Here is a 14904-nt window from a genome sequence, read left to right on the forward strand (position 1 = left end):
GCCCTCATCTACAATACAGCAATCCTGGGGCTGAGCACCAAACACGGGGATCCTGCAAAACACAGAAGCTCAGCTGGTGCTCATTTACTCGGCCACCCAGACGTCCTGATCTGCACTATCAAGAGCACTGACTCTGTACTTCCCGCAGCGGCTGGCTAAGACGGTAGACATACTTCGATCCCTCATCAGGGGATGTTTAAAGCTATATTTGAAGCTACGTATCTGAAAGAGCGTGTCTCTCTGAAGGAGGGAGCAAAAATGATACAGGAGAAAAACTTTTATATATATATATTTATATATTTTTTAACACGGAAGCTATCCCTTTGTCAGTGAAACATAAAAATATCCTTTAGTTAATGCTTATCATACACACTAATGCTCAGCCTTCTTTTAAGAACCTCAAAATAAATGTAACTAAACCTTATCAAAGGCAGGTCAGTTAGGATTTAGTATTAACTGATTCAAAAAGGAATGCACCAAGGGAGGAGAGAGGAGACAAATACAGACAGCATCTGGTTCTGAATTCACCTGCTGTATCTTCAATTTTTTTTGACCAGCTGTAAACGAAGGAGGATCACATTCTTCTTCCAAGTCAATTTTCATAAACTCATCTATGGTTAGCTGACTTGTTGGTGTATCTTCAAACTCAGTCAACCTACCAAAGCATACAGTACATTACATCTTTAAGAACTTCTTTAAAAGTAACAAATTTTGTCAAATTGCTAAGTTACAGGATAAAATAAACATGACATCCTTAGAAACCCTGGCTCCAATACAGAATACATTAAAACTGAAGTGATACTAATTGTTTCATCTGCCGCAAAAAAAAAGTATCTTCTCATATCACAAATTAGCTTTTGACTTATTAGAGTATGTAACACACACTTTTTTTGATGAACAAAGACTGAACAGAAATACCGCAGCCGCTAAGGTCAATTAAGTATAGACCAACAAAACTAAGACGAGAAATGCAGCTCATTCTTCCCGTCTGGTTGCTTTTGTTATCAACAACAACACAACAGATTCCTAAACTAAAATATCTAAAATATCATATTCCCAAACTAAAATATCTGCTGTGGTAGTTTAGGAATATGCTCAAAAATACTCCTGATATGTTACCATGATTAATTTATGCAAAGCAAATGTTAAAGTAACGTATCTTCAGCAGACTGGAAGAGGGACAAGAAGTGATCTTCCCAGGACACACAGAAGCAGTAGTAAAATAAAAGAGATCATCTGCACATTGCACAGATGGAATAGATGAATGCATGTAATTCTATAATAATATACTTTGTATTTGTTTAATGTTCGCATTTTAAAAGTTCCTACCTGTGTGAGAGAGAGGACTAGCTCCATGGGGAACTGCCATGAAAGCAGCTGAATCTTTCAAAGGAACTGAATCTTAAATGAGACCACATTGTCATAACTCCATCCACAAATTTCAGCATTTTATACAGGTGGTTGAGAATCAGCACATCCATTTTACAGATGGAGAAAGTGAGACAAAAGGTTAAGTACAAAGCCGGGTCAGGAAATGTCTGGCAGAATGCTTTTCTGACAGAAAGTGCCCTTTTAATAATATCAACATTTTCCATGGGAAAACGGCAATGATGGGTGTGCAGCTGCTTCACTGGAATATTCCCATCTTCCAGAGGAAGCAGAGCTGACAACAGCTTCCATCTGCAAAGCCAGGAGACTAAAAACAGTGATTCAGTACTCCCAGCACAGGACCCTTCAGCATTTCTCCTGCCCAAAATGCAGTCATGGTTTTCTCTTTTGCCTCTGATTGCAACAAAACTCCTTCCAAAGGAGGAATATTCTCTAGGACAGAAATTCAGATTCTAACCAAGCCTAGGGTCAAAGCCAAGAGCAACTCACCATGCTCTCTCCCTATATCCTATCAGTACCTGTATTTCTTTTTTTTACAAACGGAGGAGCAAGCCAAGACAGTCCATACGAAGGGACGTAACTTCAGGACGCGTTCCCCGTAGGCATCCTGCTCCTGGAGCACGGTCCACAGGCCACGCACGGCACCTCATGCCGTGAAACGTGCAGGGAGAGCCGGGAAGCTCCGCATAAACCCAACAGCAAGCAGCACACTGAGCACAGGCACAGCTATGCCGGACAGAATTAGCGCTGCTGAGGAGAAGAAAGCCTCTGAAACCTCGTCTCGCTTTTGGAGTTCAGGCATCTCCATGAAGCCCCAAATTAGCCATGTATTTGAGAGTGACTGACAGCCCAAAACTTTCCCTCAGCTTACGAGGGACCAGCTCCCTCCTCCTCCCTTTCAGATCAAATTGGGAAGGAGAGGAGGATGCTGTTGGCAGCAGCAGCACCCACCTTTTAATTAACAGACTAAAAATCTTTCTCAGCGTTAACGGGCTTCCAGTGTGCACTACGCTCCTTCCAGAAAGGAGCCTCATCTATCAGGCTAGAGGAAAAACCTGGCTAGGGCATTATTATTATTATTTTAATTCAGGATTCATTTAATGCCAAAGTCATGCATCATTTCAGGAGCACGTATCTTCCCAGCCACCATCATTAAAACTACAGTCATCCATCTCTCCATGTATGAATCGCACTCACAGGTGGTCCCACATCAACAATTTTCCCCCCCACCAGCCTCGCCTCATTAAAATGTTATTCTCCTCCCATTGTGAAAAGCCAACACACACTTTGGCAAAGACGCCCAGTTTGTTTACCCCACACTTGCTCTGAGTTTGAGATGAGCAGCCAGACCCAGTGCCCAGCCAAAACAGCAACACCTCCAGGCACACGGAGCAACACAGAAAACACCAGTAGCAAAACCAGTCGCTCATGAAACAAGGCTGGGGAGAAGATGACCACGCTTGGATTTCAGCACTTAACCCCATGCACGTCTCCCTGCGGACACCTGAGGCTCCGTTTGTCCCTCTCCTTGTCCACCGTGCTGTGTGACTCATGTCACGTACCCTGCACCCATCAGACGCTAGCCCACGGGCGAGCCAACCTGCCGGCAGCTGGCATGAGCTGCAGCCCTGAGCCAAAACGGCAGCAAAATTCTCTCTTAAGACCTTCAGTGCACCTGCAGTAGGACAGGGCAGAGCTACGTCGTGTTTGCTGGTGGTGCTACCGAGGAGCTCAAAACCACAGCACAGCATGGTTCAACCATCTGACCCAGCCACCAGCATCCAGCACCATGCCCGTGCCCTCCTCTTCCTCAGTCCTGACCCAAGCCAAACGGGACCAGGGCGGCCAGCGTGACGGTGGTGGCAAGCCCAAATTTAGAGCAGCACATTGTTTCTTCACTTCTCACCAGTCCTGACCACAAAGCTGTAGCCTTTCTCCTGAAATGAAGAACCATCCCTGATGGTCAGGATCACCACTTAAGCATCATCTCTGCAGGAGAGCGAGACGTTCACTCAACATTTTCTCCTTTAACTTGATATAAATAAATACCTGCGTTTGCCAACCACTTGCCTGCCTCAACATTTTACATTGGCTGATACTCTGTCTGCATATTTTTAAACATTTCTTTTAATTTTATCCAGTGTTTGGACACATGCCACCAAGGCAACAAACTGATGCACGCAGCAGCCTACACCGCATGAAAAAAGGTAACATTAGTTTGGCAGCTAAGAAAAACTGACACAACCTTAATAATGATGCACAACAATTTCAGGGGTGAGGGAGTGCCCTCATGAAAAAAAAAAATAGCTACGGGCTATTTTTTAAGTCCCACATAAAAATGATACCCAAGTCCTTTTTGCAAGTTTGTTAATCTAAAAAAAAAAATCTAGTAAGAGTTGCCATTTCAAGTTATGCACAGAAGGAGGAAAAAAAACCCAGATACACAAATTAAGATATTATTTCCTTGGCACAAATTCAAAAGGGCTCTAAAAATTGAAATTTGGCAGACGTGTACTTTCTATTTATAGTTGAAGCAGAGGCAACCACTACATCTCAGGCTAAGATTCAACTTCCAGTATAAACCCTCTTCTTACAGTTTCTCACAGCAAAGTCTTTCAAGCAAATTCCTTTGGGACAAAAGTTTTTCCAGAGCTTGGTGTCATCTGCCCCTAACCCCAACCCTTTTTTTCCAAAGAAAAATCTCTACAGCTTTTGTTTCATCGGTTTATGGACAAAACCACACCTCGTCTTCTGATAAAGCACTTTTGTGCACAAAACAGTAAACCGATTCTGTTCACACTTAATTTAGCTCCCAATAAGGGAAAATGGGTCAGTCATTTTGAAGTTATGAGCAATGTTTTTTTCACTTTGTTTTGTTTCAGGGATACCATCCAGTGAAGAGTTATGAATCCTGTCTACAGCTAAGGAAAAAAAAAAGACTCCTGTGTGCAGCTAGCTGCTCGGTGTTAATGTTTAATTGAAATTCTGCAGCAGTGGGGTACGACAAAGTACGTAAAAGAACAGTCTTCTGGAGTCCAACTCACAAATGCTTCAGGAGTCCAAGTTCAAAGTCCAAGAGGGACTTCTAAGCAGAGATCATTTAGGAAAAGGCATGGTGTCCTCCTCCGTACACACAATCAGCATCTAGCTCTGGAAAGCAGGCAGCATAAAGCAGAGGTATCTTGTGCTGGACCTCTATACAGAAGGGCAAACAAACTGTAACTTCAGAGACAATTGTTTTTTTCAAGAGCAAATGTAAAATTTAGCCTGAGCAGTCAGCCTTTAAGTTACCTGTCATAAGATGTATTTTTTAAAGTACTTAAAATATTTTAAGTAACCAAGATGATTGAGGGATTGGAGCATCTCCCTTATGAGCAAAGGCTGAGAGAGCTGGGACTCTTTAGCCTGGAGAAGAGAAGGCTGAGGGGAGACCTTATTACTACTTACAAATATCTAAAGGGTGGGTTGAAGGAGGATGGAGCCAGACTCTTCTCGGTGGTTCCCAGTGACAGGACGAGGGGCAATGGGCACAAGTTGGAACATAGGAAGTTCCGTTCCAACACACGGAAAAACTTCTTTACAGTTCGGGTGACAGAGCACTGGCACAGACTGCCCAGGGAGGTTGTGGAGTCCCCTTCTCTGGAGATTTTCAAAACCCGCCTGGATGCAGTCCTGAGTAATGCGCTCTGGGCAATCCTGCTTTAGCAGGGGAGATGGACTAGATGATCTCTAGAGGTCCCTTCCAACTCTGAAAATTCTGTGATTATGTGGTTCTGTGATTTTATTAATGGATTAAAAAAAGTCCTAAGTTGAATATTAGCATATTGTTAGCAGAAATACATGCAACTTTAGTGCAAAAGAAGCTGCTGGTGGTAATTAAATTCCCTTGATTTTTCCCAAATTAACAACATAATTAAAATCCTAAGCAATAACTTACATGATATCTGCATAATCTGAACTGTCATACCGATTACAAATATTGTAGTAATAGATCACCTGATTTGACAACTCCAACATTTGCAAACTCTGGAAAAGTAAGGGATTTACTTTTGTATCTTAGTGAAGTACCAAAATATTGCGGTATATCCCCCCTGTTCTAACTCTGAACTAAGTTCATCAGTGCCGATTACCACTCTAAACTTGTGCGTTCACTCATTGAAGTTCAGAATTCACACTGATGTGCCAAACCATCACTATTTTTTATACTACAAATTCAACCGTCTGTTGCATCCTTCTCTCCCCATTTTTTTCCAAGCCATACAGTGTTTATGCACGAACTATTTATGGAAGTATGTAAACACATATCCTAAAAGTGATACTTAATACAGAACATGTATCAGAAATAGTTATTAAATGCTTCCTACATGACGTTAAAAAAAGTTTTCCAGTATCCACCAGTATGTAAATAAACATAAGTGTAATTTCCTTATATGTAATCATTGTACATATATATAATTTTATGTGTGCTTGCAGCAATAGAAAAAAAGTATTTTTATAGCCTATATGAATGAGTCTCTCATTACTAAAGGCAAGGACAAAATCAGAGGTGATCCAGTTACTGTGGTTTTACAACTTGCAACTTATCACCTGAGTCGTGCTAAATTAGTCTGTCTGTGCTCCCGGCCCAATGCAACTGTAAAGAGAAATATTTTCACTTAAACAACTTCCACGGTGTACTACATTAATACATTTCACCTCTTTTTGCAATGGACTAAGAACATACACACACAGTCATTTACTGCAAATTAATTGGTGACTGATAATTTATGGTGCTCATTTGCTGGCAGTTCTGTCGTTTTTCCAAGTATTTAAGAATGGGTACCTTGAAAGATTTATTGTACTAAATAAAAACACCCTTTAGAATTAGTTGCTTTTACTTGCTCACACCAGAACAGAGATTTAAAATGATCACAAGTTCATTAGCATAAATTTTAAAGCCCTGATTGATTCTGCAAACGCTTACACATGCAGTTAACTTGGGTTAACACTTGTCCCATGGTTAGCCCCCCAGTAATCCCACCGGCAGATGTCCCTGACCATCCCAGAAGTCCGCCAGTCTAAGCCACTTGGAATTTTTTGTTCTTGGGGTTTTTTTTCCCCCAATCTAAGTGTCCACACTATGCTAATGAAACAAAATGCTTTAGCATCCCTTAAAATTTTGTTTTATTAGCATGGTTCCTCTGCTGTGGTCTGTCAAAAACATTCTATGATCTCCTGGAAAAGAAAAACAGTGTGCTGCTTCATTTCTTAACAGCCGCTCAGATGAGAAAAGTCAAACACAGAGAAAACTGTTTACAAGATCTAAGCCTGAGTTAGTGCTAATAAGTTAATTATTGTTTTAAAAGTAACAGACACTGAATAATTTTGAAATGACATTTTAAAAATAAGTATGAAGTACTAAAATATATTAGGAATCTAATTAATGTATTAGCTTACTAGCTGTATAGAAGCCAGATTTATAAAAAGGAACATTGCCTGTGAAATTGGATTCCTCAAAAAGAAAACCTTTTTTATTTATAGAAAATAAAGAAAATAATAGACAACCCGACTTACAAAGGAATGCAATACCAACCCACATGGATCAAGTCGTATTTTACTCACCATACTAGAAAGATTTCTAGAAATCATCTACAAGCCATTTGAAATTACTTAACTGGAGACACAAAATATTTCTCAATTTACTTTCTTAGCTTATCACAACAGTGGCCGGCGAAGGAGCTCCGCGGCTGCTGAGCTGAGATCAGAGTGGACGCCACCACAGGCTCCTTTACATGAAGTAACTTTCCCAGTTTTCCGAAAGCGTCTCTCCATACCACACTTCAACCCAAAGCACTTCCGCAGCTCTGATGTACTGAGCATCTTCTACCCTTCTCCATGCTCAAACATCTTCGGTAAACGGCTCCTCACTTAATTCATCAGGTACCTTTCATGCAATTTTAGCACGGCTTTACTTGGATCACAGCCAAACACAGGCTCCTCTGCGCCTCTCCCTTCAGTCCTGGCCTTGATATGGCTTTGGTATTTTGGAAAACATAACCTCACAGCCACCTTACAGCTACATGCGTCTCTGTTATCTTCTCTTCCCACCCTAACTCTGGACTCATGTATGGACTTGCTCCTCGCTTTGCCTGCTCTCACAGACATCTACCCGGCTTGAGAGCGCACTGGGAGCTCGGACATGAAGTTTGCGTGAGCTATATACTGCAGAAATGAAAATAAGAAAAGCTTCAGGCAATACATTTATCTCTATGCATGAATCTCTAATTTTTCCAGAAAACTACGAACACAGTCATTGAAAGAGCTGTATCTGGGTCCCCAGGACATGAGCAAAGGACCCCATTTACAAAAGTCCCTGCGGCATCTCCACCCAGCCTGGTAAATGGAGTTCCCTCATAACAAGTCTTGTCTTCCTTCCCCAAAATGCTATTTAGTTGTGAGAAAAAAACATTCCCCTCAAAATCAGCCCTTTAAACCCATTCTGGCCTTTCATTCCAATGCCTTCTAAATGAAGCTTTACTTCTTCTGAAGTTCATCACAAAGAGGTTTTTTAACAGATAGTACTTTATGGAACTGAGAAGAAATATTTTTTATGTAAAAGGCAGCTCAATTTAAAGATAAAGAGAGTAAGCCAAAGAAGTAAAATGCAAGTGTTAACAAAGATAAGCTTATTTTTTTATTTATTTCTATTGAAGAAGTGTCTGAGATCTTTAAACAGGCGTAAGGGCCGCACAGTATTAGATAATGCATAACGGACAAATATCACAAAAATTATTCTCACTGCAGATAAGACAGAATTTAGTATGCAGAGAAAGTATGGAATACGTGAATAAACACATGAAGGGGCAGAGTATGTAAAGGTTAAAAAGCGCTGAAGACAGGTGCATTGAACACAGGCACAAATGTAAGGATTAAACTAAATAAAAGGGTTGGGTTTATTAAAAGTTAATTTCTGCTATCTCCACAGATGATTACACCGAAAATAACAATTTGACTAATTACTTAATATTTGTACAGTACTTTGAATATATAAAGTGATATATAAGTTAATATAATTTCAATTAGACTGGAAATGAGACAGAATTATCAGTGCATTTATTAATATTTAATACGTTCCCTTTCAACAACAGTAACAAGCTTTACATTTTAATTGTGTGCTTCACAACATAAAGCTAGAAGGCCCTGTGAAGCAAGTACAAAGTTTTCTTACCAAGATGCTACCAAAAAACCCACACAGATCAAAAATAAACACGCACTGGTTAAATTAAGAAGTCTTGATTTGAAGATGAGTGACAGGGTCCATGGGCCATGCTTTGGCACTTTTTCCTTCCAAAACAGTTTCCCTTTATGATCAGATCATTTGATTTTATGACCTGAAGGTATGTTTTTGTGAACCTCCTTCTAAGAGCTACTCCTCCTGCACACGGCGGTGAAAGAGGCGATAGACTACAGGCACGCAGGGCTCGGTGCTCTCCCGCTGATGGAGAACAGGACAAACTAATCCCCCTTTACTCAGTCGCCCCAGCTGCATTGCACGGGATCGGGAATGGTGCCCTTCTCAGGGAAGGGCTGCCACCCCTTGCTGAGGGACCACAGAGCAGAACCTACAGGTGGGACATTTCGGCATTATCTGGACTCCCGTCTGGTTTCACTTCCAAAAGCTGTCAGGGCAAAGCCATCAGCAGTGGGCGCAGCATCCAACGCCGTCCATTACCCACCATTCACCCAACTACCTTCAACTCCTTCACAACGCACAAAGCAGCAGTAGCTCTTTACAAACCAGAGTAACTATAGCAATAATTAAAAGGAAATAAAACTGTACATCAAACTGAGAAGCAAAGAAATATTTAAGAATGTGAAACAAGTGCTTATTAATTTAGACAATTTTGAGAGGAATTCTTGAAAGAGGTAAAAAAAAAATGGAGTGCAGAAAGAGTTATTCAAAGGGTTTTTTTTTATTTGCCTTCGTTAAATACTATATAGCGTGCTCCTATTTGAAAAACATCAATCAAATTTATAGATTCGTGATAAATACAGTTGTAATTATAGCTGCCTGAAAATAATTCAGCTGTCACGTTTACCCTGTCAAAGTAAATAACGCTGTCATTTTAGTTGATGTGTGTGACTTGAGTAAACATTTCAAAGCATGAATTTTGAAGTAAGATTTCTTCACTTGAAACAATCGCTCAAATTAATTTTCCTTCCAACTCTAATTTATTATGCTTATTTTCTTACGAAGAACGAACTCTTTAACTATTTAACCAAGGCATCATGGAGTAGATTGTGCGTGCATAAATCATTAATCATACAAAATACACATTAAAGAACATGACCTGTTGACCGGAAAAAAAAAGTGGCGTTCGTACTGCACCATCCTTATTGTTGTAGCACCTTAAAGCACTTCAAACACTTTAGATTTATCCCTATACCACCCATGCACGGTAGGGAAACAGTATCATTCCTGTTCCACAAATGAAGATCTGGGCTAAGAATATTTTTCACAATGAAGAAGTGAATATTTTTAACAAGTATTAGACTTGGCTGGATGTGCTTAAGCAGGTCTCAGCGAGGTGGAGAGAAAGAGAGACACCAGGGGAGAGTTCTAAAGACAAACCTTGGTAGATCCAATTTCAGAATTTATTGGTGGTACAAAAATTTCCAACTAGGGGCAACAGAAGGCATGGTATTTCACAGTTAGGTCATTTTTTACTGAACCTACAGGGTAAGAAAACGTCACAACTTTTAAAAAACAAAATGAGGGAAACTGGGTGACTGCTTACTTCATCAAAATATGGAAAATACAACTAGATCTTTAAAAATAAAGACAACATGCCAAAGGTACTTGGGAAATTCCCACTTGCAGGCTCACATTTTGCTGATAATTCCACTTCTGACCTCTTCAGTGAACTTATCTTTAGACTCACTGCGCTGTCTTCTATTTATTACAGTGCAACACTATCGAAAATGAACATTTTAGCAAAGTTAAAAGTTTAACATTTGGAAAAGTTCTGTTCGGTAACAGCTAATGGACAAGACTTTTCAGCACTATACGCTGGACTAAAAAAAAAAAATCCCCCAGTACACCCTCAGCTTTGAGAATCAATCAATTATTTCTTCTGAGGACATGACAACACTGTTAACATTTCTGACCTGGCACTCTTTTTGCCTTCAACTCTTCACCTGTTAAACGGGCACAGTGCTCCATACCATTTTCGCTAAGCCTTTGAGGCGTTACGTAAGAGGCAGGTGTTAGCACTTAAAAATGACCAGCTAAAACATGTTGTACTTATTTTATTCTTGGCACTTCTGAAAAGGAAAAGAACCTGGTTTTCTCCAATCTACGTTCGTTTTCAGGCTACGACACTTTTCAGTACTGTAAACAAAAAGATAAAAGCAATAAAACTGCACTGACCTTTTCCTTAATGTAGACTCACAAACCTTGACCACCCTGATGACCTCTTTAACAGTACGTCGGAAATCATGCATTCTTGCTGCGACTAGCAGAGCTAGAGAATAAGCAGGGAAAGTCAATGTCAAAAAGAGGAAAATTTCCCGAAGAGAAGCAGAAAACAGTCAGATAACTATACCCTCTCTTTGTCCCCGCCTTCAGCTGAGGAGCTGTAAATGCTTATGCTCAGCTGTGTCCCTGAATACAGGTGATTGACTTGACTTCACAAACTTTGCCTCCTAACCAATAAAATTAAGCCGGTTGCAAATCGCACCCTGGAAAATTCCATGCTTTAGCACTTGGGAAACCACGGCCAGCTACTTAAATGCAGCACAAGAACGTCTCGTTGTTCACACCTTTTCAAAGTTATCATCTTGCTGGCAGAATTTACTAGTCTTGAATAAAAAGATCTCCGGTTAACTCCCCCAGAAGCCAGAAATGAAACGCTGAATCCACTTAAGCTGTTATCCTCATCGCTGTCACCACTATCCCTGTCTTCCTGGTGCCCAAGTGCTCTCCTGCAAGACCCTCTAACGCAGCGAGACAACTAGCACTGCCTGCACTTACATGAGTGTGTTGATTTCAGAGCACTAGCTCTGTTTTGAAGCATCACCCCCGCTCGTCGTGCAGCGGCTCAGTGCGCAGAGCGGTTTTAAGCACGGGAAAGTGATTCCTTTCAGAGGAAACTAAACCAGAGAGCTGCTTCACATAGGTGTTTAAAGTGCTCCAGCTCCTAATGGGAACAACTGAACTAACAACTGGTCCTTCAGACAACTTACGGCACAGACTTTTAGGCCAGGGAACCAAAGTAAACCCAGTCCACAGCACACCACATGAACTGCATATTGCCTGGATGGATGTAGAGGGCTCAGCACCACCTGCTTCCATCTCTTCATCCACGTCTGTTGAAGCAAATTACTCACTGGTGTGGATATAGTCTATGTAGGGAATCAAAGACCAGGCTGGTCTCCCATAGAGTCCATACTCAAATTTTTAGCAGTGTGCAATAAACAAGTACTACTAACAAAAAGAGGCTAGAATATGTCAAGAAGATTGCATAGTCCCAGGTTGCCTATGGTTTGTGTGCTATTCCTCATTCCAGCACAAACACGTAACATTTTTCAAATAAAATAAAGCGCTTATGTGAACTCTGTGACTATCTACAGTCTTCGTTACTCTGACCTCACTGGCTGGTACTGACTACCTTTTAACCCAGCCCTCCCAAACCGGCAGGTTTTTTGTAAGCATCATGACAGCGATGGAGCTTGGAAAAAGATGAAGAAGGAGAGGAAAATAATTTCACAGAACAGGTCAAAGAGGGCATTTCTTGCATAAGACTCTGTGTAAAGACACAAATCAAAGTGCTTGCACTAATGGTGTCATTTTAGCTGACAAAAAAACCTTTTAGCAGCTAGAGCTTGCAGAGAGCGGGGGCAAAAGGAGCACCAGAAAGGAGGTTAAAAAATCCAAAACGTAAGACACAAAGGATCTGAGCAAGTAATGTAGGAGCAAGGGCAAAAATGAAGTTTGAGTTTCAGAAACTATTTCGGTGAAGACCTGTATAATCTGTAGGTGCCTGACAGCACAAAACCCAGAGAATATGGCATCACCGAGGCAAGGAGAAAGTCCTCATCTGTTCCCAGCTCCCCGACTCTCCCGTCTAATCCGCCGCGGGGGAAGCGATACAGCCAGCATCTGACATACCTGCTCCGCAGAGCCCGGAGGGCCGGCGGCCGGTGTGCATCCAGTCCCGCTTCATTCTCTGCAACAGCCTGAGAGCCGTCATGGACACCTCGTGGTTCTTATCCCCAAACTCAAGCATGTGTGCAAAACGAGGAATGTATAAACAGGGATCTGCAACAGAAAGCAACACAATTATTTCTAATCCTAACCTTGGATTGGGGAAATGCAGCTCTCGAGCAGCAGGGCGGTCGCGGTCGGCTCGCTTCACGTCTCAGCAAACATCACGCACTGTGCTGCTGGGCCAGATCCTCTGATCCCTAAGCTTTGGCAGCACCTTTTCAGCTAAGCTTAAAACAAAATCCTTTCTTGCTTTATAGACAAGACACCTTTAAAGCACTGCACAAAGTTTTCCTTACACGCTTGTCAGGGTCCAGGGCTGCACATGCCGACTCCGACACGTGAGCAGCGTTAACGGGTACCAGTGAAATTGTGCGCAAAGCTAAGCGTTTGCAAAAGCTTTTGCAGAATGAAGATGTAACTTAGGCCCACAACTTTTAACATCTTCTGCAAAGTAACAGATAAAGTAACCCGCATGTCTCATCTCACACCTAACTACAAACTCAGCTTTGAAAAAAAATTTGTTTGCTTAAATCCCCACATCCCTAACAAAAGTCTACTTATACCATCAAAGTTAATTCAAGCTCATTCTTGGACTCATATTCCAACAATATGAACCACTGTTTATAACAGATACTAAGGCACACTCTCCACTGGCATAAATTGCTGGAACCCAATTAACGCCAACAGCGCTACGACAATTTACATCGGCCACGGATCTGCCTCCAGATGTATAAACTTATTTCAAGTCTTGGCTTTGCCAGCTTCAAACTAACCAAAATATGTCACTTCGGATTGCGCTTTGCCTAAACCAATTTATAATTTATCAAACAATCTTGTAAAAGCTACACTTAACATATGTTTACTCTTATTTGAGGTATCAATTTCTCATTTCCTGCCAGCCTTTTATCACTTGACCGAAAATCCATGATGTACGGTAAATTGTTAACTATTAGTCTCAACTCAATTTCCTTCGCTGATCCCCTATGTGGGCATTTAAACTGATAAAGATGAAAATTCAGCTCGAAACACTGGAGCAATCTTACGGATTTACAATTAATCAAAGCAGGTTCATTTAGCACCAAGTTCTAACAATGATGCCCTGTTGCTACCCATAATTACCAAGATCGCACCGTCGGTGATTACGCCTGTCAGCCCTTGCAGAAGCATTTAAATGAAAGCATTTATCAAGCAAAAACTTCCAAACACATCTCCCTCAAAACTGAAGAAATGCCTGAGTGCAGTCACCTCCCAAACATGACCCTAAAAAGCAAAGGTTTAGGAAAGAGTAACTAATCCCCGTAATTCTTAAGGGTGGTGGTTCTGTATTTCTAAGTGTGATTTTATAAAACTGTACTCAACAGAAATGACTGAAATACAACAACAACAAAAAAACCTTTCAGCAGTGATCTAAACTTTTCAACAGACATCTAAACTTTACTCTTTGCAATACAGAAAGGACGTGCGGTGTTACAAAGTGATGCCCGGTTTGCTTCCCCATCTCTTGCTACCCCAAGAGGGCCCAACTTTGGCTTCTCTGGCCACCGGAGGGAAGTTTCGGGAGCATTTACCTACATTTGCATTGTAGCTGCTCAGATATTTCTGCTGGCATTCATGCCCACAGGTCATTTAACAAAACACTGCACATCGTTAATTCAAATTCTGAAGCTACCAAACAGCCAGAAAATGAATCTGTGGGTCGGTTTTAAGTGAAAAGCCTTAAAGAGGCCATAAATAGCTACAGTGCAATACTACCGGCACAGAAATTAAATGCAGGGCTGAGGTTAACACAAAGCATCCGGGCACGGATGTAAATATTTAATAAAAATTAAAAAATATTTTTTTTAAAGTTGTAAAACCCAAACACCTCGAATCCTTCCAGAGGAACTAAAAGAAGCAGAGAGGTTGTGCTGCTCCCAGGCGAGTCCTCTTTGCCTGCAGGGAGACGCCAGGGACCGAAACCCTTGCACACCCTCGCACACGAGCGAGCAAGTTCAAGCGGGGCAAAACCCCTCGGCTTTCCTGAAGGGGGGCTGCGGGGGCCACGGAGCAGATACCAGGAAAAACTTCATTTTAGTTTTTAAGAAAGAACCATCTCTTTTCCTGTAGACTTTCCCTTCTCACCGTATCCCACTCACGACCTGAGGCTTTTGGGAGTACCTGGATGCCACATAGTTATGAAGAGGAATATAGAAAGATTCCGAGGGAACTGCTTAAAAGAGTGAATTCCCCCACCGAAACACAGCACGGGGGGGGCGGGATGAGCCGCC

The 14904-nt window shown here is 41.5% G+C and overlaps 2 protein-coding genes across 2 annotated transcripts in view; one reads left to right on the top strand and one right to left on the bottom strand.

The window, feature by feature from the left end:
• The window catches only part of BRF1 (BRF1, RNA polymerase III transcription initiation factor 90 kDa subunit), a 159667-nt gene that overhangs the window by 71387 nt on the left and 73376 nt on the right, over positions 1-14904 (bottom strand). The window contains exons 6-8 of the mRNA XM_009891190.1: positions 12539-12688; positions 10799-10892; positions 529-655 (exon numbers count right to left, since the gene is read on the bottom strand). Coding sequence (XP_009889492.1) covers positions 529-655; positions 10799-10892; positions 12539-12688 — 371 coding nt within the window. The remainder of the gene's footprint in view (positions 1-528; positions 656-10798; positions 10893-12538; positions 12689-14904) is intronic.
• LOC104291893 (BTB/POZ domain-containing protein 6) overlaps positions 14685-14904 on the top strand; it is a 4365-nt gene continuing 4145 nt past the window's right edge. The window contains exon 1 of the mRNA XM_009891189.1: positions 14685-14700. The gene's annotated coding sequence lies outside the window, so the exon portion shown is untranslated. The remainder of the gene's footprint in view (positions 14701-14904) is intronic.

This window comes from Charadrius vociferus, unplaced genomic scaffold, assembly GCF_000708025.1.
Source record: "Charadrius vociferus isolate BGI_N301 unplaced genomic scaffold, ASM70802v2 scaffold308, whole genome shotgun sequence".
Taxonomy (NCBI): Eukaryota; Metazoa; Chordata; class Aves; order Charadriiformes; family Charadriidae; genus Charadrius; species Charadrius vociferus.